Source organism: Sminthopsis crassicaudata, chromosome 5 (genome assembly GCF_048593235.1).
Source record: "Sminthopsis crassicaudata isolate SCR6 chromosome 5, ASM4859323v1, whole genome shotgun sequence".
NCBI classification, from domain to species: domain Eukaryota; kingdom Metazoa; phylum Chordata; class Mammalia; order Dasyuromorphia; family Dasyuridae; genus Sminthopsis; species Sminthopsis crassicaudata.
In genome coordinates, this window is record NC_133621.1 from 197,682,423 (window position 1) to 197,707,938 (window position 25,516).

At 35.7% G+C, this 25,516-nt stretch overlaps 1 protein-coding gene across 1 annotated transcript in view; it reads left to right on the plus strand.

Annotated features, from left to right (window-relative positions):
* CACNA1C (calcium voltage-gated channel subunit alpha1 C) overlaps positions 1-25,516 on the plus strand; it is a 799,944-nt gene that overhangs the window by 65,707 nt on the left and 708,721 nt on the right. The window contains 2 exon segments of the mRNA XM_074269400.1: positions 19,996-20,317; positions 24,265-24,370. Of these exon segments, the coding sequence (XP_074125501.1) occupies positions 19,996-20,317; positions 24,265-24,370 (428 nt within the window).

Below are 25,516 nucleotides of genomic sequence, written 5' to 3' on the forward strand. Positions count from 1 at the left end.
TCTTTCTCTCTCTCTCTCTTCCTCTCTCTCTCTCTCTCTCTCTCTCTCTCTCTCTCTCTCTCTATCTCTCTTCCTCTCTCTCTCTCTCTTCTCTCTCTCTCTCTCTCTCTCTCTCTCTCTCTCTCTCTCTCTCTCTCTCTCTATCCCTCTGTCTCTGTCTGTCTGTCTGTCTGTCTCCCTGACTCTCTGTCTGTTTCTATTTAATAATAACTTTTTATTTTCAAAATACATGCAAAGATAATTTTCAACATTCACCCTTGTAAAATCTTTCCCTCCCTTCCTCCCATTCCCCTTCCCTAGAGAGCAAGTAATTCAATATATGTTAACATGCGCAATTCTTCTATACACATTTCCACATTTATCATGCTGCACAAGAAAAATCTGATTTTTCTCTTGTGCTGAGGAAAAGGACACTGTACAACCCCCAGTGCAACCAAGCCACAGACCCATCTAGGCCAATGCATGTACTCTCTTTGTCATGTTCAAGAAATGGCCATTTCTCTAGGTTTGGGGAATACTTTTGGTGTCTGAATTCTGTACTTTTTTAGGGGAACTCACTGAGAGAAAGAATAAGAATTATAGCTCCCAGTTTGGGGGTGAGAGTGGAAACTTTTTAAACTGATGTAGTACCCCTGTCTGTCTTTAGAGTCCAGTGGTCTTCAAATAGAGGGCCAGTTCACTGTTCCTCAGACTGTTGGAGGACCGGACTATAGTAAAAACAAAAACTCACACTCTGTCTCTGCCCCTCAGCCCATTTGCCATAACTGGGTTGGCCACATAAATGTCCTCAGCCCGCTGCATCTGGCCCGCGGGCTGTAGTTTGAGAACCCCTGCTTTAGACAATCAAATAAATGAGTGTGTGATTGATATATTTGTCTATATGCCCAATTCCAGAACTGTCTCTGTACTCCCAGGGGAATTTAGATTGTCTTTCAAATATCTTCCTCAGTGATTTGCTCCAAAGAATCATAGCAACATATGTGTCAAAATTGTGGCTGACCTTAAAATTTCAAATGAAAAAGAAGCAAAGAAAACAGTTTCTTCAATCAGTTGTTAGAAAATCCCAAAGTTCTAGGGTTCTTTCATGACTCGTGTTCTCTCACTGTTAAGTTCCTCATGACATTCTTCGGTGATTGACCATATCCATAGAAGAAGTGCCAGTTGACTGGGATTTCCACTAAAGATTCTGTGATAATGGAGGGTAGTGTAGGGTTTTTTTTTCTCTCTCAAGTAGCAGAGAAGTTGAACCATCAGAGAGATTAGGTTGGGTATCTAGATCAGTAAATATCTGATGATGTCATTTTCCAAGGCATCCATTTCCAAGACAAAATAATATTAAGTATATATGCAGCAAATGGAAAGCTAATTAAGTTCTTAATTTTAAAATGCTACTGCCAGGGACAGAGTAGAGTGGGTAGAAGATATACAACAGAAGAAATCCTACATGTAGAACTGGCTTCCTGGTTGGGCCTGGACCCTGAGGCCTACATAATATTTACATTGCACAGAATATCAGGGTTCTGCAGAACTCAGCTATGGTGAAGTAAAACAGGGTTCCATTCTTAGACCAAGATCTTTCCCATATAGTCCGAGTCTGACTTGCTTCAGTAGTATCAATTTTAACTTTCTTATCTGCAAAATGAAGGGGAAAATCAACAAGAAAACAACTTGCTTGTTAGTCATGTTGCAAAGATATTATTAGGCAAAGTACTTTTAGTTGTCATTTGCAGATTTTTTCATATGGGTCATTTGGGATTTTGGTTATCTAGGATTCCAGTGTATTCTTCAGTCTCTCAGTTGCACTGCATCAAAATCAGTAAAAATATTTTGTCAGAAGTTTTATGAGTTAGAACAAAGAGCAAAGCTTTTTACACTCCTCATTTTCAATATCCATTCTTTGCCATAAGTTTAATAATAGTTTGGAAAAGTATAGAAGATTCTTTTATTAACCATTTCATTGGAATTGAGAGTAGGCAGGGTTTCAGGATCTTGACTAAACCTAGTTCTCCCTAGTTTTTACTAGTTTTTTTTGACTTCTTCCATTATTTGTATTACTTAGCAGAGAATGATGATTAATTTTCCTTATTTTTCTAGTTATTTGACCATCAAGCAAAGAATCTAAGACATTTCTGCTCCAATTTTGCAGTTATGAATTTAAGGTGGGGCACTGCAAAAATTCATTGAGGATGCAGAAAAAAAACTTTTATAAAGAGTCTTATAAATTTTCATTTATCAGGAATCAGGACTTTTGCAAATAACTTGGGTAATTTACATGGTGTGAGAAAACAATTCTTGTAAAAATAAGTCATTAAAAAATGAAAGGGAGTATCAGGGCTGAAGAAAAGATGAGTATTTGCAATTCTCCTCTCCTTTTTGCCTTGACATGAACTCCTGCTGCTGTTCTCTTTGCTTTTATTGATATCTGGGAAGATTCTCAAGAGCAATGGTGCTGCAAGATCACAACCAGCATCATATATCTCACTCATGGTTGTGCTACTTTAGGAGTCCCTAGATAGCACCAAGACACTTGGGCATCTTACTCATCTTACTGGTAATCAACAGAATAATTTACTTTTTTCCAGGGATGAAGATCATACAAGTGGAAGGAATCTTAGACATTACATGGATTCCTCTGTTTTTTTCCTAAAGTGCCTAATCATGTCTCACACACACACACACACACACATACACACACACACACACACACACACACACACACACACACCCCACTCAATAAACTCCAGTGGTTTCCTATTGCCTCTAGGAGTAAATACAAAATGTTTTGTTTGGCAAAGTCCTTTATAACCTAACTCCTTCCTATCTTTCCAGTCTTATACCTTATTCCCTGACATGTATTATTCAATCCAGCAATACTGTGTTCTTGGGTGTTCCACAAATAAACACCCCATCTCTTGATTCTAGATATTTTCTCTGGCTCTTTCTCATACCTAGAACACTTTCTCGCCTCAACTCTGACTTCTCTAGCTTCTTTTAAGTCCCACCTTCTCCAGAAAGCCTTTCCCATTCCTTTTTTATTCCAGTGCTTTCCTCTGTTAATCATTTCTATTTCTCCTGTATGTACCTTGCTTTGTATATATTGGTTTGCATATTGTCTTCCCCATTAGATTGAAAGCTCTTCAAAGGCAGGGACTGTCTTTTATCTGTTTTTCATATCCATGGTCTTAGTACAGTTTCTGGTGCATAGTAGATTTAGTAAAGATTGATTGATTAATTGCTTTTATTGAGAAGAAAAACAAGGCCTAGTGATGTGAATGACTTCAGAGCCAGTGCCCCAGACTTTAAATTCAGTGCCCCTTCAGATACCACATAGAAGAGAGACAGCTACTTTCTCTCATTTGCTTAATCTATTGTCTCATTCCTTCTTGTTGTTAGAGGATGTCTACTCCAAGCATGCCAAGCCTTTCCCCCGCAGAATGGGTGGATGAAAACAATTTGTTCTAATGATCACAAAGATGGCTTATTCCTTGGTTAACCACCAAATCACCCAGAAAACAGTTTTTCTAAATTCAATCTAGTAGCCTGGCTTTAAGAGCTCAAATTCATTCTATAGGGGAAAATTAGTCTAACCCCATCAGTATAAAGTTTGTTATTATTGAGCTGCTTTAATCATGTCCAGCTCTTTGGTTTTCTTGGCAAAGAAAATGGAGTGATTTGTAATTTCCTTCTCCATCTTATTTCAAGATAAGGAACTGAGGAAAACAAGGTTAAGTCACTTGCTTAGGATCACACAGTTAGTAGATGTCCCAGAACAAATTTGAATTCATGCAGATTAATTTTCCTGATTTCAAGCCCATTGTTCTATTCCCTATAGTATATAGCTGCCCCTAATATGAAAGATAGGCATTCAATTTAGCCCATTATCTATCTTCATTATTGTCATCACCATCATAATCATCATTGTCATCAAATATGTATTGAACATACATGGAAATTAACCAAAAACTAGAGATGCTCATTCATTTATTTTCTCCAATTAGATCATAAACTCTTGAGAGCTAGAACCCTGCCTTATTTATTTTTGCATCTCTCTCTCAGTCCTGATCACACTGTACTATTCATAATAGGTGTTTAATAACTTATTTTTAAAAGTGCCCACGTGCTGTGCAGGTTATGAAGGCAATGTAGGTTCATTTTCAACCCTCTGAGAGTGTACAATTGAGAACAAAAATATTCATAAGCAGACACTGTGACGTGGATCTACATGAAACAGTATGATACAGTCTAGCAAGTCCAAGCAAATTGAACTGCCAGCTTTGATTCTATGAGTAAGATTCTTGCTTCCTTCTAAGTGTGTGGTTTCTCTGAGTACCAGCAACCCTTTTGAAGAGGGAAAGAGAGCCCCCATTTAACTTAGGGAAGCTGAGCCATTTGACAAATGGAAGCCATCTTATGCAGCAGGGCTGTTGGGCAATCTGGCAATGGAGACTCCCTAAGCCAGAGATATGGGACTAGTTGTGAGATGAGACTTTTAGGGCCAATAACACTGAGACAAGAGCCAGAATTCACTTATGCCCCATGGAAAATTTTCAGCTGGCCTTTGGAGGATGGGGCTTTAAATTGGTTTTATAATTTGAAAATTGGGCTCTTCTCGTAGAATGATTATTTTCTGCCAAGAAAAGCCATCAGTGACACAATGCAAATTGCTTCACCTCCATGGAACTGCTCCAGATTCAAGTATATTATTTTGCCAGAGATCAAAGTTTTCTTTCCTATGACTTTTGGCTGATTTGGTTGTCTTGTTACTAGCAGGATTCAGGGAAGAGAATGATGGATCTGAAGGAAGATCTGTGCTTAAATCCCAGTGCCAATACTTAGGAATGCTGTGATCCTGCATGAGTCACAGCTTCAGAGCGCCTTGGTTTCCTCAGCTTGGCTCTTCTTTCTTTAGTGATGAGTATTATTCTTCACCCCAAGAATGAGGAGAGTCAGATGGGAAAACCAATTTGTGTAGTTAAGTTGTTTTCTTTCTTTTTTTTTCTTAACTGGCTAGAGTTGTATCATAACTAATTATGTGTCTTAAAACTAGGTCTTTAGTCATTCCTGATCCTGTCATCTCTATAATGGGCATGACAATGATGACATCATATCTTGTAGAAAGAAGGGAGCAAAGAAATCCTGTAATAATAACACAGAGGGAAGAAGCCTGAGAGACTGAATAGAATCTTGGGATTTAGATTTGAAGGAACCTTTATATATCCTCATTTTAGATTATGAAATTCATACTCAAAGATGTTAAATGTGTTTATGTTTAGAAGAATTTCACATATTTAACCTATTGTTTGCTGTCTTGGGGAGGGGGGAGGAGTGATAAGAGGGAGAAAAATTCTGAACACAAGATTTTTGCAAAGGTGAATGTTGAAAACTGTCTTCAAATGTATTTGAAAAAGTAAAATTCTAAAATGTTAAATGTTTTACACTAGTAAACACAATTTACACAATGTTTACTTAAATGGATAGTATGAGTTAGATCTGGAATTAGTGTCCTTATTGTAAATCCATTTCTCTTTCTGCAACACCTTAATAATTCTAAAATAAAACTTGAGAGAACACTTTTTAGAGAGGAAAGAACTATTGGAGAGACTGGGAGTTGAGAGAGATATGTCTAAATCCTAGTTCTAATGCTTGATAACTCTGTGTGTGACTCTATCCAAGTCCCTTCACTTAATAACTTAGTCTTACACAATGTTTACTTAAATGGATAGTATGAGTTAGATCTGGAATTAGTGTCCTTATTGTAAATCCATTTCTCTTTCTGCAACACCTTAATAATTCTAAAATAAAACTTGAGAGAACACTTTTTAGAGAGGAAAGAACTATTGGAGAGACTGGGAGTTGAGAGAGATATGTCTAAATCCTAGTTCTAATGCTTGATAACTCTGTGTGTGACTCTATCCAAGTCCCTTCACTTAATAACTTAGTCTCAGGTTTTACATCTGTAAAAGGGGGAATTATACTTTCACTACCTACCTCATAGAGTTCTGACGGAGACCTTAGTAAATGTTAAAACACTGTGTAAATTTGAGTTCCAAAGTAGAAATAAAGTCGCACTCCTGTGAAATGAGAGTCTGCTAAGGTACGAAGATGTAGGTTCAGCTCAAGCCTGTAGGATGGGAAACAATCAAGAGAAAGTTAGAAGAGAGGAATAAAAATTTTGTGTTGAGCTTAATGAGTGGGAAAGTATTTAAGTGCTTACTATGTATAAAACAGTTAGCTAAATGGTACAGTGGATAGAACTGTGGGCCTGAAGACTAGTTTTTCTAAGTTCAGATTTGACCTCAGACACTAGCTGTGTGACACTTAGAATTCTGTTTGCCTTAGTTTCTTCATCTGTAAAATGAGCTGAAGAAGAAAAGGGAAAGCCACTCCAATATCTTTGACAAGAAAACCCCAAATATTGTCATGAAGAATTTAACAACAAAAATGTATAAAAACATAATAAATGTTGAGGATTCAAATAGAAAATTAAGCAGAAACAGAACACACACACAAGGTTTTAACTATATATCAAATGAGAAAGTCTATGGTCCTTAGAGTATAGGGATAAAGGAAATGGTACTATCTTTTCTGTAATGTTATTTCTTTTTATGCTGTTGAACCATTTGACAGCACCATTTTCTTTTCTTTTTTTAAAATTAATTTTATAATTGTAACATTTTTTTTTCTGACAGTACATAGGTAATTTTTTTTACAACATTATCTCTTGCACTCCCTTCTGTTCCGAATTTTCCCCTCCTTCCCTCCACCCCCTCCCCTAGATTACAGGCATTCCCATACATATTAAATAGACAGCATCATTTTCTATATTTTCAGTAGCTGTAATTGCTAAGGAAGTAGGGTCTGTATCAAAAGCAGTTGTCATAGAATATCCCCTTAAGGTTTGGTTCTTTATATGATGGATTTGTGCTAGAAGAAGGGTGAGTGGTCTGGAGTAGTGGGGAAGTCTTACTATTCATGAGACTACTGGGTTGTTTTCTATCTAAGTCTGAGGGGTGGTGGAGAGAGTTTGACCCACTTGGTACATGCCAGTTCTCTTTCTCTTGCTGCTTTGGCTAAGCTGGCTTGCCTGCCCTGTGCTTGACAGTTAGTTGGCAAGCTTTCCTGCATAATGGCTATAAGGACGAAGGTGGAAGAAGAGCCATTTTTCTGTAGGTGCTGTTACTTTTAGGGTTCTGAGTTTGTCTGTTTATTGACTGTAGTTGGTCTGTTATTGGGGCAGCTAGTAGTACAGTGAATAGAGCTCCAGAACTGAAGTCAGGAAAACTCATCTTTCTGAGTTCAAATCTGGCCTTAGACACTTCCTAAGCTCCTTCCCACAAGTGACTCTGGGAAAGTCACTTAACCCTGCTTGTCTTAGTTCCTTCTATAAAATTAGTTGGAAAAGAAAAAGGCAAACAACTCCACTATCATTGCCAAGAAAACCCCAAATAGGGTCATGAAAAATCAGAGATGACCTAAAAATGACTGAATTAAACTGGTCAGTGATTAGTAGTGGTGATTAGCTCTGTTTATAAATTATTCAACTTGATGATGGCTTCAGGGGCCAGAAAGAAAGCAGGACAAGTGGTTTGAAGTAGGGAGGATGGTTCCTGGAGTTCTAATAACAAGGTTCACTTTTATCACCTCCATTTCTTGTAATTCTTAGTTTTCTTCAGAATTCTTTTTTCAATGACCCTTTTTTGATCTCTTTCCCTTCTCTTCCCATTCTTAGTATTTCTCTCTCTTGATTTAATGATATTGTCTGCATTACATATATTTTGCTTTTGTTTATCTGCATATATGTTGCTCTCTCATCTGGTGGAATGTAAGGTTCTTGAGAGCATTTTTGGTTTTGTCTTTGTATTACAAGGGCCTATTTCATGCTTGGCTTATAGTTAGCCTTTAAAAATACTTGTCAAATAGAACTCAGTTATAATAACAACTAGAATGAATGAAGATCATAGAATTAGAAAGGTTTTCAGAGATTATCTGTACTAATCCCTTCATTTTACAAGTGAGGAAACTGATGCAGAAACATTGTGAGGGGACTCAGACTAGGCATCTCATTTCTTTGGCATCCTTAGAATAAATGTCCAATGAGCCTAGATAGATGATTTCTCATTATGTGGCCTCTCCATCCTCAAGTCCATCAGAGTCCAAAAACTCCTGGTACCTATGAGTTTCTTGGGATTGATTGCATTGTGCTATTCAAGAATCAAGATTAAAGGATTTGGTTTGAAGAGAATATTTTTTTTAAAGCTTTTTATTTTCAAAACATATGCATAGATACTTTTCAACATTCACTCTTGCAAAACATTGTATTCCAATTTTTTTTCTCCTTCCTTTCCCCATCCCCTCCTCTAAACAGTAAATAATCCAATATATATTAAATATGTGCAATTCTTCTATACATATTTCCACGATTATGCTGCACAAGAAAATTTAGATCAAAAAGGAAAATATGAGAAAGAAAACAAAATGCAAGCAAACAACAAAATGGTGAAAATACTATGTTGTGATCCATACTTAGTCCCCACAGTCCTCTCTCTGGCTACAGATGGCTCTCTCCATCAGAAGACCATTGGAACTGCCTGAATCTCTTTATTGTTGAAATGTGTCATGTCCATCAGAATTGATCATCGTATAATCTTGTTGCTGTGTACAATGTTCTCTTGATAGAGAATATTTTTTAAGGGAATGTTAGGGGTTGATGGATTTTTGATTGGTAGTTGTGAAAAGCTTGTGAAAATGGTGTTGTAGATATATGTGAAAGAAGAGGAAATCAATTCAGAAATAAAAATACTATCTGACATATTTGGTTGTATGCTGGAGGTATGCCTGTACCATTTATCAAATCAAAAAATTAGAATTGATATTTCTTAAGTGCACTTATAGTTTAAATAAATTCTCTTAAGTCTCATTATTTTAATATTCCTATGATGACCTTATTTTCCCCACCAAAAATTATGACTTTGTTTTGACATTCATTTTGCAATTTAAAATATGTATATTTTTTTCCCAAAGCAAACATATTCTAGATGGCTATCATACATAGAAGAAATGGAGACTGTAACATTACATCTACATAATAGTAGTAACAGGAGAATTAACAAGGGATTATTAATAAAAGTCTGTGAGATCATTGGATGAAAGCAGCATTTTGCATACATACTAAGCTTAACATAAGGTCTCAATGCTAGAAATGCAATATTTCCGGCCTTCTGTTCTTGAAAGCTTAAGAGAGGGAGTGTGTATATATCTGTGTATAAAAACAATTGGATTTCACATTTATATAGTGCTTTAATATTTTCAAGGCATTTTCCTTCCCAGCAGCCCTGTGAGGCAGGAAGGTGGGTAATAGAGGTGTATGTTGTGTAATCTGTCCTTTGGAGGAGGAAGCATATTCTACACTTTGCTCTGGGTTTCCTGTTCTATGTATAATTCTTTATTGTCTCACTCACTCTGTGACCTTTGGTGAGCCATGTAGCTTCTGTCTTTGTTTTCCCATGTGTAAAATGTAGGTGTTCATGCTTGCTAGTTAATAAAGCAGCTGGTGAGCCTCAGGTGCATGAAAAATATAATTATTGTCATTACTAGTATTTGTTATTTCAAATCTACTTCTCTAAGTGTAGTCTCCAGAGGAGTTTATATACTCAGAGATCTCAAACCTAAAAGAGGGTCAGGATACAATTTTGGGAAAGGATGTTTCACATATACATACACACACATATATATCAATTTTTAAATTCAGAATCAACATATAAAGGTTGGGGAAGAGATAATGATAATGACTTTCTGGGTCCTTTTATGCCTCTCCATGTTGGGCATTATAGGCTATTAATTTTAGGGTTTAGAATTAATGTGGCTCATCCTAGATAGCCCAGGTAAATAATTGTGGTAGCTGGGGCCAAAAGGCAGAGGTAATGACAGATTTTTTTTTTGTGTGAGGTATGGGGAGATATATGGCTAAAGCTATCCCTCCACAAACTGGGAAATCATCCCAGGTTATTTTTAGGGGGGAAAGGCTAAAACTACATGAGAAGCACCTATCTGAAGAAAAGGGTTGGCATGTGGTGTTGAAAAAGACTTGAGATATTACTGTTTGAACAACCGAGAGAAGACTGAAGCTGGTTGCTTAGCAACAATGCCCCCTCCCTCCTTAAACGTTGTCCTCTTAGGCTGCATTTTTTGTCCTATTCCTCTTCTCCGGTTTTTCTCTTCAAGATCATCCTCTATGTTGGAATCAAATTTTACCTGTTTGAAAGGTTTGGGCAGTGGGATGATCTGGGGCATGTGTCAGATATGATACTTCTCTACACCAGCACCAAAGAAAGACATTCTAAGTATGACTAGGAACTACTTTTTTCCCCATTGCACGTACTGCCACCACTCTCACTCTACTGCTGAAAATGTTTTGGAGCTTTGACCATTGGTGCCAGTTTGAGGTCAGTTGACCATTGGTATTGTTCACAGGTTATCAGGTTTTAGGACCTGAGGGATTAAATGCTAAGGGCAAGTTGATAGTGTCTGGAAAGCGCTAAAAAATTCATTGTATAGAATACAGAAGGTAATAGACCATGCCAGGATGAGAACACTTCTAGAAGCTTGTAGTCAATTCTGGGTTCCACTTTTTAGAAGGAAGCATGATGACATATTGGAATATCTCCACAATAGTGGCTAGAATGGTGAGGAGTTTTGAGATGAAGGATCATTTGAAGAAACTTGGAAATATTTAGACCAAAGAAGTAACAACTTGGGAGGGAAGAACATAAAAGCTAAAAGCAAGTATTTGAAAGTCATGTACAAGAATGACCAGACTCTTTTCTCTTTAACACCACAGAGCAAGGAGCCATGAATAGAAGTTATAGAGGTACATTTAAGCTCAATGCAAGGATCAGCATCCTCACATTAGAGATGTTCAGAAATATAGTGAGCTGCCTCAGTTAGTTCTAGGTTCCCTCTCAGTAGAAGACTTTAAGCTAAGGATGAGTGAGCACTTTGGTTTATTATGAAAAGAATTCCTATTTAATTATGTGTTGTACTAGATGACCTTTTAGATTTCTTTCTGCTCAGAAAATCTGTGGCATTGAATAGCAGAATAAAGGCAAAGAGATATTGTCTTCAGGTGAGAGTGTCCAGCAAGTTTTCAAGAACACTTCTGTAATGTTTATGGTATAGCAGATTAGACTTGCATATGCAGCCATTTGCTGCCTGGCTACCCAGCCTCATGATGTACAAGGTTCTCAGTTGGTTTCTGATTAGGCTTCTTCCTGATCAATATTTTCTGAAATCATTAATATTTAAAACAAACAAACAAACAAAAAAACACCAAGGGAATAGAGGATTTTGGGAAGAGATCGGAAAACTTTCAATTCTCCAAATTTCCTCCACCAGAAAAGACAGAATACTATCTCAGAGGGAATAGAAAAGTGGAAATAAATAAAATTCAGGGTAAAGTAACGTTCTCCTAAGATAACTTGGGAAGACCTCCAATATAGACCTAATTTCCAGGTTTAACCTGAGTGAACTGCAAATACTTCCAGGCCTATCCTTAGGAAGCAACAAACCAAACAAACTCTGGGGGCAGGTGGGGTTGGGAGATAGCTTCAGCCTTAGGAAAAAGAAAATTATGAAAATAAAAATAAAAATGAGTATACAAAGAAGAGAGAACCCAACCATAATAAATAACAACTATGGGGATAAAGAAAAATTGTGTTCACATTCAGAGGAAGGTAATGGTGCACAAAAAAATCCCACTCTTTTTTCAGTGGGAAATGTCAAGTAGTCCCAAACACAAAAAGAATTCTTGGAAGAATTCAAAAAGGACATTAAAACTCAAATAAAAGAGATTGAGGAAAAATTAGAAAAACAATTAAGAGCAATCCAAGAAAATCAAGATAATTATGAAAAGAAAGTCAAATATCTTGAAACAGAGAATCAAAAACTTAAGGAAAAATTCTTTGAAAACTAAAATTGGGCAAAGGGAAATTAATAATGTTCTGAGACACCAAGAAATAGTAAAAACAAAATCAAAAGAATGAAATATAGAAGATAATATAAAATATCTCATTCTTAAAAATGATGGACCTTGGGAACAGATTGAGGAGAAATAATATAAGGATAATTGGATTAATTAGAAATTATGATAAAAATAATTTTGATACAATATTACAAGAATTTACCTATTATTAGATTACCCTGCCTAGAATAATGAGGCAAGACTGAGATAGAAAAAATACACCTATTATCACCTGAAAGAGATCCCACATGGAAATCTCACAAAAATATTATAGCCAAGTTTCAAATTTTCCAGGTTAAGGAGAAAATATTGGAAGCAACAAGGAAAAATAAAACAAATAAAATGTCATGGAGCTACAATAAGGATTACACAAAATCTAAAAGCTACTATGTTTAAGGACCATAGATTTTGAAATACTATATTCTGTAGTAGAGCAAAAACACTGGGGTTATATCCAAGGGAAACTTACCCATCAAAGCTAAGTATAATCCTGAATGGAAAAAATGGATATTTAACAAATTAAAACACTTTTAGGTTTTTGATACAAAACCCCAAGAATTTAGGGAAGATTCAACATATAATATCCAGGAGAAATATAAGGTAAACATTAAAGACCAATTATAAGGGATTCACTAAGATCAAATTGCTCATGTCATATATTTGAAAATATTAGCAATACTCTTACAATTCTCATCATTATTTGGGGAGTTAGAAAGAAAGGCTTGGGCTGAGCTGAGTATTATTGGGGGTGATTCTAAAAAATAAAACTGTGTGAGGATAGATAAAAATGTATAATTATACAAAGGAGGCATAAACAGGAAAATTGATACAAAAGAAACTAGTGAGAGGTGGGCAGGTAGAACCGGGATTTTACCTTCATCTGAAATGGGTTAAAAAGGGGATAATCTATATCTATCCAAAAGGGTATAAAAGTCTTCTAAATTTAGAAAGAAATGAGGACAATGGAGTAGTGTAGGAGGAGAGAATAAAAGAGGGACTCTTACAAGGGTGGATAGGTTAAGGAATAGAAGGGCAATTTAGTGGGTAAAAGAAATAAATCAGAGAGTGAGGGAAAAAAGTGTAACTAGCATGAGAAAGATAGTGGGGAAAAATAGGCAGGAAGAAAATAACAAGTAATTGTAGCTTAGAATGGGAATGGGACAAATTTACCCATAAAACAGAAATGGATAGCAGACTAAAAATTTGAATTCAACAATATGTTGCTTTCAGAAAACATAAGAATGAGATATTCACACAAAGATAAAATAAAGGTCAGGAGTAGAATTTATTATGTTAAAAAATAGTAATCATGATCTCAAAGTTAAAGTTAAAATAGATTTAGTCAAAAATGAAAATAGAAAAAATTATACTATGTGTCAGCAATATTACTCAACATAGCTTTAGAACATTTAAAATACCTTGACAGAATAAAATATTTGAGCATATACTTGCCAAAAGAGATAGACACTAAATGAACATAAACCTAAAACACTTTTTATACAAATAATATTAGATAAAATAATTGATGTAATATTTATTTTTCCTAGGTACATAAAACCAATATAATGTTTAAATAATAATTTTATCTATCTAGTCTATTTATTCAATATCATTCTAGTTAATTACTAAAATATTATTTTACTGAGTTCGAAAAATATTAGCAAAGTTTATTTGAAAGCTCAAAAAGTCAAAAACTTCAAAGAAACCAGGAAAAAAAGATGTAAAGGAAGTAAATTCAGCAGAATCAGACTTTAAATTATATTAAAGAGAACATTTTGATATGTAAAAGGATAATTTCAATTATTTTGAATCAAAAATTTCTTGTATAAATAAACCCTATAAAGCCAAGAATAGAAGGAATGCAAAACTTTGGGGAGGAAATTTTTTTTATAGCTAATCTCTCAGACAGGATGTGATTGGGTTGGTATAAGAAATGATAAGTTAGTTGAGTTAAAAAAGCATGAAAAGACTTGGACTATATTATCTACCAGAAGAGAAACATGACAAGTAGAAATAAACATAGTACACTCATTAATATTTACATATAGATATCTATGTCTGTCTGTATCTATCTCTATCCATTCTTAATTGTAGCCTTTAGAGCAGGAATGGGGATCCAAAAAAATAAAGTAAAAAGTGCACAGCAGAGAACAAAAGAAAACTTACAAGGAAGCAAAGAAAAGCTAGACAGTTTTGGAAATAATCTATAATATTTATTATATAGGTTTTATTGAAATATTGTTTTATGCTAATTTTTTCTTATGTTCTCCTATGTCCATGGCAATGCTTTCCCCCTTTCTCATTTTGTATTTTAGTTTTAATTTAAAAATTGGCAAAAAAAAAAAACTCTCCATAAAACCAACCCAACTCAAAAAAAAAAAAAAAAAAAGATAATCTAGAGGAGCTTAGCAGGGTATACAAATATTTTAGGAAACTGAGTTCAGGTGTCCAATCTCTTCTTTTTTTCTGTAGTTTTCTGAGCTCTGAGCAGGAGTCTTGTCCAGGGTCTTTAGAGATAAAATTGCTAATTGGGAAAATATAGTTGAGATGCTACCATTTCATTTGTAGTATCTTGGGAAGGAGGAAGGGATAGTGTAAGTATTGTGGGAGTTTTATCATTACATTGCTGATGCCAAATGTTTGATACTGATGCATTTATGCAAAGGGGGCCCCAAGATGACCCAGGTTGAACTCAGCATTTATATAGCCTTTTGTTCCAAAATCAAAGAAAGGTGGAAATAGGCTTCTATCATTGATTAGACATGAGTTTGTTCTAGGAAGTTATAGTCCTGCCTTCTACAGGCTTATGTGGTTCCAAAGTGGGGTATGTTCATAGGGAATACTAAGATGATCTTTTTAGATGCAGAAAAAATTATTTCCATTTATATATTTTTAAATCTAAAAAAATGAAGCTTTACATTCCTATTTAATATTTGGATTGACACTGACACATATATTAGAAAGTCATATATTACTTATGATGTGTAAGGGGAGAGTAGGAATTCTGCAACTCAGCAGAGTTGACAGTGAAACCTTGTTTGTTTTTAGAATATTACAATGTATTACATGTTACAATAGTTTACATGTCCCCAGTTAAATGGATTTACAGATTATATTATTAGTTTTCAACTAAACTGACTCTCGCAAAATAAACAAGTAGCTTAAAAAGATTCCTACAAAGTAAAACCACAAATTGAGTAACACTAACAATGGAACATAAGCAAAGAATAAAAAAAAAATGGCTGAATTGACAACCAGTCTGCTGCTGGTACAAACTCTTAATCAGCCACCTTACAAGGTAAAATGATGATAATCAAATCTAATTTGACAAGAAGTTGGCAAAAAGTTGAAATTATCAAGGTTATATGAAATAAGAATTTATATCTACTATCACTAATGATGAACCTTGCTCTAAATATATAATGTTCTTTGAGATAGTAGCTAATGATAACATGGCACCATTATGATTTGTAAGAGAATTAAGAATTAATTTTTGTTGCCAAAAGGATGTGCTGTCACTTGTGCAGATATACAAGTCTGCAAACTTAATCCACTTAGAAGCAGACTCATCTAACCTGTTTAAAAATCTTGCAAGCAAAGACTTTTAGTGAATTTTAAATTTATTAAATATATGGAAATGCAATATCTTCTAATTAATTGGTAAGAATAGCTGATTGATATCAGACAATATGGAAGTTTACTAGCTGAATTTCAATATTAACCTTTGTATAATTGGTAGGTTGAGTTGAAAAATGAATACCACAATTTAGGCAGGACAGCCAAGTCATTTTTGTCTAGATTTATATATTTTTGTAACTTATCATTTTTCAGTTATTCTGTACATTAAAACTAAGAATCAAAGTAAATTGAATGTAGATGTTTATATTGCTGTATCACAAAGTATTAAATCAAGATTTAAAAAAAAAACTTATTCAATCACATTGCTGTCATTAATTTTAAAAAATAAATATTTCCACATCAGCACATGGATAATAGCACTTCTGGTTTAAATAAAAATAGAGAGTATGAGTATATATCTGTATATTTTTATATAATTACATTGTAAGTTCCTTGCGGGCAGGGACTATTTTAAAACTATTTTTTGTCTCCTTAGCAGTTGGAATGAAAATTGACTTAAATCTGGACTATTATTTTTTAGCTGTCTTACCATAGGAAAGTTACTAAAGTTTTACTTTTAGTGAAAGCTAAAAGATTATAATATTTGTGGTACACTTGTAATAGTTTCAATTGTATTTGACTCTCTGTCATCCCATTTGGGGTTTTGTTGGCAGAGATACTGGAATGGTTTTTCATTTTCTTCTCCAGTTCATTTTACAGATGAGGAAACTGAGGTAAACACTGTAAAGTACCTTGCTGAGGATTACACAGCTAATAAAAGTGAGGCCAGATTAGAACTCAGGAAAATGAATTTAAAGAGGTGCAGCACTCTATCTAGTGTTCCACCTAGCTACCACAATCAATTGTTCTATTGATAAATGAAGTAAAAATTTTAAAATATTGTTCATTTCATCTTGATCTCATCCTTTTTCTTTGGTATTCATTCAGTGGCACATACATATCATTTATAAACATACAAATGTTGGGAACAAATACTCACAAAATGTTTTTAACCAGTAGGGCACATGATAAAAAATTTTAGACATTGCTGTTCTAAGTTAAAGAGTATTGACCTAAACAGAGCCATCAAGAATAAAGGAAAGTGTAAATTGGAGTTATAGCAGAATGGAGTTGAAGGATGTATTCAATTTAGTAACAAGAAACTGAAATGTTTTGCTATAAAGCTGTGATCCCATATATAAAATGAGAACCTTGATGTGTACCATGACAAAGAGCAGTGCAAATTCATTCATTCAGTGAGGGAAGGTGGCCGAATGATCATACAGAATCTGAAGAGCTGTGAATTCTAAATTTAATTCTATCACTAGTCTGCTGTTAAAGGTTCATTCATTCAAATTCAATAGATAGTAATTAAATGCCTACCATGTTCAGAAGATTATTCTAGGTGTTTTACTTATATTTATCACATCTAAAAATACCTAGACAAAACTAAGTTTTATTCCTATTTATTATTTAGATTGACATTTGCACCCTCATATGTTTGTCAGTCAGTCATGCACCACATGAGCTATTCTGAAGGAGGGGTAGTAATCCTACAACTTGAAGAGTTGAGAGTGACATCCTCACTTATTATTATTATTATTATTATTATTTTTGCTTTAAGCATATTATAGTTTGCATGTGGCCAGTAAATGGATTTACAGATTATATTATTAAACTAAACTAGCTCCATTAAAATAAACAAATGGCTGGCAAAAGACTCTTCTACAGTTAAACCACAAATTGAAGATATTGATGAAAATACAAGCAAATAATAAGAAAAATGGCATGGTCGACATTTTTGATGGCTACTAAGATTGGAAACCAGCACTACAGATGTAGAGTAAAGAATACTTTGAATATAGTCCCTTAGATAAGATACATAGAATTATTAGGTATATAACAAAATGCAAAGTGCGGGCTGAGTAGAGAAAGCCTTCTTGATGGGATTTGAAAAAAAGATCACAGAAGTTAACATTATAATGGATTTGAAAGGATGAGTAAGAATTCAACAAGAGTGAAGGAAAGAGAAGACATTCTAGCACAATATAAGTGAATGTATGGAGGCCAGAAAAGGCAGGAAAGGGTACACACAGAGTCATACATTTTGGTTAGAAATAGAACAGTTGGAAGGGAGTGACATAAGTAGGCTGGTCTCAGATGATCTCTCAATTTGAAATGAAGAACTTATAAGGTTTAGTGGTGAGAAGTGAAGTTTCTCTCCAATTTGCACATAAATGGACTCCACAGTGCATGGATACTTATGTTATTCATGCCATCTCACATGAAAAAGTGGCCTTCTCCTTGCCCAAGCAAATCTTTCTATATGAATAACCTATCTTTTCCAGCAGATTATCCTCTATATCATTGCCATATACTCACTAATCTTCAGTCTTTCCATGTCCACTGGCTCATTTGCTGATGTCTCCTCCATCCTCAAAAACCCTTATCCATTCTAGCTATTTGTCGCATCTCTCTCCTCCCATTTGTGGTAAACTCCTTGAGAAAGCCAATTACAATAACAAGTGCCTTTATTTTTTTCCCTCCCATTCTTTTCTTAACTTCCAGCTTTTGACCTTATCATTCAAATGAAACTTCTCTCTTCAAAGTTAACAATCCCTTAATTATCAAATCTAATGACTTTTTTCTCAATCCTCATCCTTCTTGCCTTCTCTGATGCCTTTGACACTGTCAATTACTTCTTTCTCCTTGTTTCTTCTCTCCTAGTTCTTCTACTTATTAGGCCACTTTTCTTCTGTCTGTCTCCTTTGGTGAATTTTCATCCAGGTGCTTTAGGAAAATCACTTAGCTCAATGACAGACAGGTTGGAGAAAGAGACTTATGGCAGGGAAACCAAACAGCAAGCTATTGCAATAGTCTAGGCATGAAGGAATGAGGGTTTGCATCAGGATAGTGGAAGTATTGGAGAAAAAAAGAACACATTCAAGAGATGCTGCAAAAATGAAATAAACAGTCCTTGGAATGGTGTGGTGAGATGAGGAGTTGAGAAAACACCTAGGTTATAAACTTGAAGGACGGGAGTGGTACCTTCAACAATAATAAGGAAGTTGGAAGGAGGGAGAGTTTTGGGAAAAAGATAATGAGTTCATTTTTGGACACATTGAATTTAAGATGTCTATGGGACATCAATTTGAGATGTCTAATAGGCAGCTGGAAATGTTAAGCAACTGGAGGTCAACATAGAGGTTAGGGCTGGATAAGTAGATTTGAGAATTATCATCATGAATTCAGTTGATGAGATCACCAAGTGAAACAGTATAGAGTCAGAAGAGAAAAGAGTCTAGGACAGAGTCCCATGATTAGTAAACATGACTTGGCCAGACCATGACGTTCCTCTGCTCAACAGACTTCTATAGCTCCTTATCACTTCTAGAATTGAATATAAAATCCTCTCTTTGTCATTCAAAGCTCCCTCTCTTCTTTCCTTTCCAGTCTTATCCCTTTTTCTTGTGCAGTGATACTGGTCTCTTTACTGTTCCCTAAATACTGTGTTTTATCTCTTGAATCTGGGTATTCCCATTGGCCATTCCCCATTCCTAGAATGCTCTTTCTCCTTATCTCCATCTGCAACCTTCTATGGCTTCCTAAATTAACACCTCCTACAACTCATTTTCCTTCTGCACATTATTTCTTACCATTCATCTAAATAGCGTGTCTGTACATAGTTGTTTTCATGATGTCTCCTCTTTTAGACGGTGAAGTCCTGAAAGCAGGAATAACCTTTTGCTTTCTTTGTATCCCCAATGCTTAGCAGAGTGCCTAGACCATAATAGAATGCTTAATAATGTTTATTCACTGGCTTATTGCCTTCAAAAAATCCAAAGTTCTTGACATACATCTAGGTCCTGCATAGTAGAAATAATTGATCTCTTTAGGTTGTGATATATATTTGAATTTGCACTGTTTGAATTTATAATTATGTAAAATGTGGTAATTGTTTCCAGACTAATGGAAATATGCAGTACAAGTTCAAATAATGGGACAACTTCAGTGATTCATTATTTGCAACAATCTTAACCTAGTTGTATTGATGGAAAGACCCAAAACCTAGTTTAAGTCTTTCCTCTCACCATGGAGAAATTAGACACAGCAACTAAAGAGTTTTGCCTAAAATCATTAAAGTAATTATTAGTATCTAAGTCTTTTAATTCTCAATTCAATGTTACTTCCATTACTTCAAACTCAGGTGTCCCCAGCTACCAATTCTTTGCATGCTTCCTCTAGGCTCTTTATTTTGTGTAATTAAAAGAATTCTTGAGACCTGATGCTCCAGAATTCTTTCCACATTCCTTTTTTTTCTTCCTTAATAACTTACTTATTTCTCCAATTTCCTTCTGCAGGTTCCAACTATGGGAGCCCTCGTTCAGCTCATGCCAACATGAATGCCAATGCTGCGGCAGGGCTTGCTCCTGAGCACATCCCCACTCCAGGAGCAGCGCTCTCGTGGCAAGCGGCTATCGATGCTGCCCGGCAAGCCAAGCTGATGGGCAGTGCTGGCAATGCTACCATCTCTACTGCCAGCTCTACTCAGAGGAAACGGCAGCAATATGGGAAGCAGAAGAAGCAAGGGAGCACAACAACCACTCGTCCACCCCGTGCATTGCTGTGCCTGACCCTGAAAAACCCCATTCGGAGAGCATGCATAAGCATTGTTGAATGGAAATATCCTTTTTGCTGTGGTATGGGCAATATGTTTGGGGTCTCTTCCTGCTATCAGTGTCTCCTTTGGGACACTGGGTCAAAGTGGGTCAAAGAGCATGGGCTTTGGAGTTTTCTGATCTAAGAACTAATTCTACCTCCAGTATCTTCCATCTCTGTGAGTCTAGGCAAGTTTCCTAACCTTGGACCTCAGTTTCTTAATCTGTAAAAATAGGGAGAGGAGAGATTGTACTATGTGATGTGTAAACTACTTTCTAAGCTGGGTGCTAAGATTCATCATTCCTGATAGTACTAGCCCTCAGAACCCATAATTAAGCAGGATCTGTAGGCAACTTTCAGAGATAGGAAATAATTATAACTTTTAGGACATTATATAATATTTTATAGATTACAAAAGATTTTCTTCCTATTCAATATAGCATAGTATAAGGGATTTGAGATCAGAGGACTTGGGGTAAGATCCTAGCTCTGTGGTTTACTATATATGCGATCTTGGTCATAACCTTGCTAAGCCTTATCTATAAAATGAGAGTACTGACCTGGATAACCTCTGATGACCCTCTTCCATAGCAATCCTATAAACTCTGTAAAGCTGATAATATGTGCAGGTACTGTTTCCATTTTATAGAAGTGGAAATAGTCTAAGAGGAGCAAGGTGTCCTCAATCAGTAGTCAAGTCTTGATCTGTGACTTCAAGTCTATTCTGCCTTACATTATGCAGTGCTGTAAAACTAATTCTTCTCCATAATCCCTAGATGGGCTGGTTATGTATCTTCTGCTTACCTTCCTCTTTCCTGTTTTTTTTTTTTTTTATTCTTAATAAGTGTTGGAGTGGTTTCATGATCTAGTCTTTCTGGTATTAGAGAGAATGTCAGCCTAGAAAAAGGCATCACCTCTTAGTTCAGGGTCTCAGAGCTCTGTTATGAGAAGTTCCTGTAATGCTGCTTAATAGAAAGCTAATGATAGGCACTTGAAGGCATTTGGGAGAAAGGAATGGTGCCTTCTGTGACATTCTAAATCATTGATATAGAGGATGAATGGGAGGCTTCTCCCATCATTTAAGCATTCCTATCAATTATAGCATTAGATAACATTTATTAATTCTTTAAGATTTGCAAAGTACTTTGTAAATATGATCTCATTTTTTTCTTCATAGCAACACTGGGAGACAGGTGCTGTTATCACTCCATTTTACAGCCCCCTACCCAGGAGCATGCTAGATTCAGATCATGAGAACCAATTGTTAAATTTTTAGTGTGGGTATATACACCTTGGAAATAACAACTGCTATAAATCAGGACTTGATTTTTTTATTTTATTGCTTATCTAGAAATTGATGGAGAAGATGTTAATAATGTAGATAAAACTGAACAATGTGTTCTGATTTTTAGAAAGCTGGTTATTAAATATTTACCAATGTACCCCTATTTCTAATAGTGTTTTTTGAAAGCTCTTCATCATAACCTCTAAGCTTAGAGCTCTCCTTTTAAGGAAGTTAACATTGGCAGAAAAATTTATGGAAAGAACACCATATTTGGGCCTAGAGGACTGAAGTAAAATCCTGGTCCTGCTATATGCTAGCTATGTGATCTTAGGGAATTTTTTCCCATCTCTGGACCTTGCAAAGAAAGTTCTCTCATAAAATCAGAGGGTTAGATTAGAAAATCTTTAAAACTTTTTTCAGCTCTAAATTCTAAGAATGGTTCCTGGGGAGAAGAATAATGCTAGAATACAAATAAATCTATCATATGCTTAAGACACTATCTACTGGTCAAGAATCCCCAGTATGGGATAAAATGAAAATGGATGTACAAACTTTAGAAAGATGAGGAATCAGTAAAGAAAAGTACCATTAGAAAGAAATGAGTGAATCATATGGAACAATGAGTTATACTCAAGAATGGAGAATGAATAGCAGTTATTAAATGACTTAAATTTTCTCTGAATGCTACCAAAACAGCAGAAGCCAATGGTAGGCACTTGGACGAAGAGTCTTACTTGTACCAATGACCCATGTGAATCTCATTCTCTAATTGTGAAGTAAGCCAACTTATTAGATTTTCCAGTAGCACAGTAATATTTCCTGTCAAGAAATGGAGGGGGATTGAGGAAAAATACAAAAAAGTTGGGGTCCACTTGACTAGTAAAAGAAACATCATTCAATAACACTTATTAAGCATAAACAAAAGAATTCTTAGTAGTAGCTTTTGGTGATGTTCCCAGAGTATCTAGGAGGAGTAAGAAAATAGATAGATAGAATGATAGAGGGCTCAAAAGCTGTCATTAAGTAGAGAGAGTAATTTAAAAAATGATCCTCTACTCATTGGATGAAGATAACCCTGAGATAGTGTAACTAAGCTACATCTTATAATCTGTCTCCTTTGATTAAAGTCCTATTGAATACCAGCCTTGCTTGCAAAGGGTGATGAGCGGGAGGTCAGTGGATTGATAATGTTTTTTATTGTGGTAATCTAACCTATCATACTTTGGGAGAGACAGGTGACATGTGACAAATGGATATATCACACTATTTAAGATAGCCAGGTCAATGGTTCTATTCCCTATGTCACATGTGACCTTGGATAATTCAATCTACGTCTCTATAACTCATAGGAAAAATTGAATTAGTTTGATCAGCTTTTAAGATGATTTTAGCTATGATCCTGTGGACCACCATAATGATGAGAAATACAGGATCAAGGATGTCAATTAAGCCAATCTGAAACTGGGCAGAATTTTATTAGCTTTAGCAGATTGAACAAATTGGCCTAGAAGGAAAAAAAAAATCCCCAAAGGAAAGCTCTAGGCACCTTTGCTTAGCACATTGGGTGGACAGCATAGTGGAAACATGACTAAAATAAGTTGGAATAGGGAAGCTCTGAATTCTAATCTTTCCTGTGTCACATATGGGATTTGGGGCAAGTCACTTAATATTTCTGTATTCCATTCGCTTCCATTTGTATAGTCTGGTAAGGTTTGCTTGCAAAGCTCTTAACATGTTATTTGAATTTGATTATCACAATAACACTGTGAGGTAGGTACTATAAATATCATCATCCACATTTTGTGTTTGGTGAAACAGAATCTTAGTAAAATTAAGTGATTTATCCAAGGTCACATCACTCATAAATGTTAAAGGTCAGAGGCAAAATTTGAATCCAGGTTTATCTTGACCTCTGAATTCATCTTTCTTTTTACTGCATCATGCTACAAAAGTTAGATGGAAGCCTCTGAGACTCCATCCAGCTTTAGCATTCTATGACTTAGGGAGAGAATTTATCCTTTTCTCTGCTCTCTCTCTCTCTCTCTCTCTCTCTCTCTCTTTCTCACACACACACACACACACACACACACACACACACACACTGCCTCTGTTTCTCTTTTTGTCTCTGTCTCTCACTTTCTCTGTCTCTCTGTCTCTTTCTGACTGCCTTGCTATCATTGACTCTGTCTGTCTGTCTGTCTCTTCCCCCATCCTCCCATCTGTCTCTTTCTCTCTCCATCTTTCCTCTCTTGTCCTCTCCTTCCCCCTAACCCTCCTCCACACTCAAGCTGCTCCAACTCCTTGCCCATTTTACCAGGTCACTAATGATCAGGGGGAACCCTTTGAGGGACAAAAGGGGATCTGAGAGGGAAGGAAAGATAACTGAAACTGACACTACTTTTAAGAAGCAGACCCAACCCCATGTTCAGAAAAAAAAAAAAAACTTTTTAGAAATTGATGTTTACTCTGGCACGCGACTGGCCTTCACTGCTTTTGACATATTAGGAAGAATTTTGGCGGGGACCCACTAGAAGCACTTAAAAAGGCATATGTTTCTTTTCAGAGTACAAGGGGCCTGGAATGTATTCTTTAAACAAAATTCTTATGAATCTTTAATTTTAAAAAAGTGTATGTTTGTGTTCTGCATATTCTCTTTGGAAGTAATTTCCTTAACTCCCTTCCTCAGACCATTTGAAATCATTATTTTACTGACTATTTTTGCCAATTGTGTGGCCTTAGCGATCTATATCCCCTTTCCAGAAGATGATTCCAACGCCACTAATTCCAACCTGGTAAGTCCCAGTATGCTTTGTTTTTCTTACCCAGAATCTGGAGGTGGTCTCTAATCCTATGGAGAGAATGTTGCAAATACAAGAGAAATACGATATGTTTTTGGCATGTACAAAAGCTCTGTGGAGCTCAGATCCACAGTTCTGTTTTGCTCTTTATTCAAATTAACACCTGTCTGATCAGAGCTCATTTTAGGAAAGAATATTCCAATTAGATGTTAGTGAACTCTGAGTATGATGTGTTTTGAACAGCAGATTTCTGTGAGTGTCCTGAAATGTGCTATGTAAGTTAAAAGTGCAGGTGTTTGCAGTAGAAATCTTTTATTTGTGTCTTATTTGTGTCATTCATTGTTAAAGGGGTTCAGGCCTCTCAGGTGATCTATGGCGTCATTGCTTAATTGAGCCAGGAAGGCTTCTTTGGAAGTTTGCTCATGGACGTTCAGTTTGCTCATTGTCCTTTAGTTAGAAAATGTTCCTTTTCTTGTGAAAGGCAGCCTTCCCTTTTGAGTTTCTGAGGAAGCCAAGGCTCACAATTTAGGGCTAGAGCTCTTTGTGGAAAAATAAATGTGTTTACTTTTGGCTTGCTGTGAAGTCATAACAAAGGATTCTCCTCAATCCGGGCATGTTGTAGGACAAAGCTTTAGAGTGAATTCTGAAAATCTGCTGTGTTTCTCCTACAGGCCCAGCGTGGGGAAAAATCAATGGCCTTGCCCAACCCCCTAAGCCTTGAGATGCAGATAACTGTTGTTTTAAAAATGATATGGGGGAAAAGTGTTTTGTCAGCAAAATTATCTCCTTTCCTTGATATTCTTAACACCTTACTCTAATCATTGAGATAGGACATTCTGATGAAATTGTTGAAAAGTGGAAGCAGGAGAACTTCAGGATGGTCCTTCATAGTATTGCCAACGGATGATATCATTATTGTGGCCATTTATTATTGCTCCTTTCTTTTTCCTTTCTCTTAAAAAAATCTATGACATTTCCTGTTGTCACTGAAATGAGCAAATTTGATGCCTATTTAAGCTATTTCCCTACTTTGATAAATTTGAATTATTGATCCATGTGGGACAAAGTATTTGGGATTGCAACTTTTGCCTCTTGGGGCTTAGAATGGGGATGAATGTCCCAGGAAGAGGTTCTAGAGCC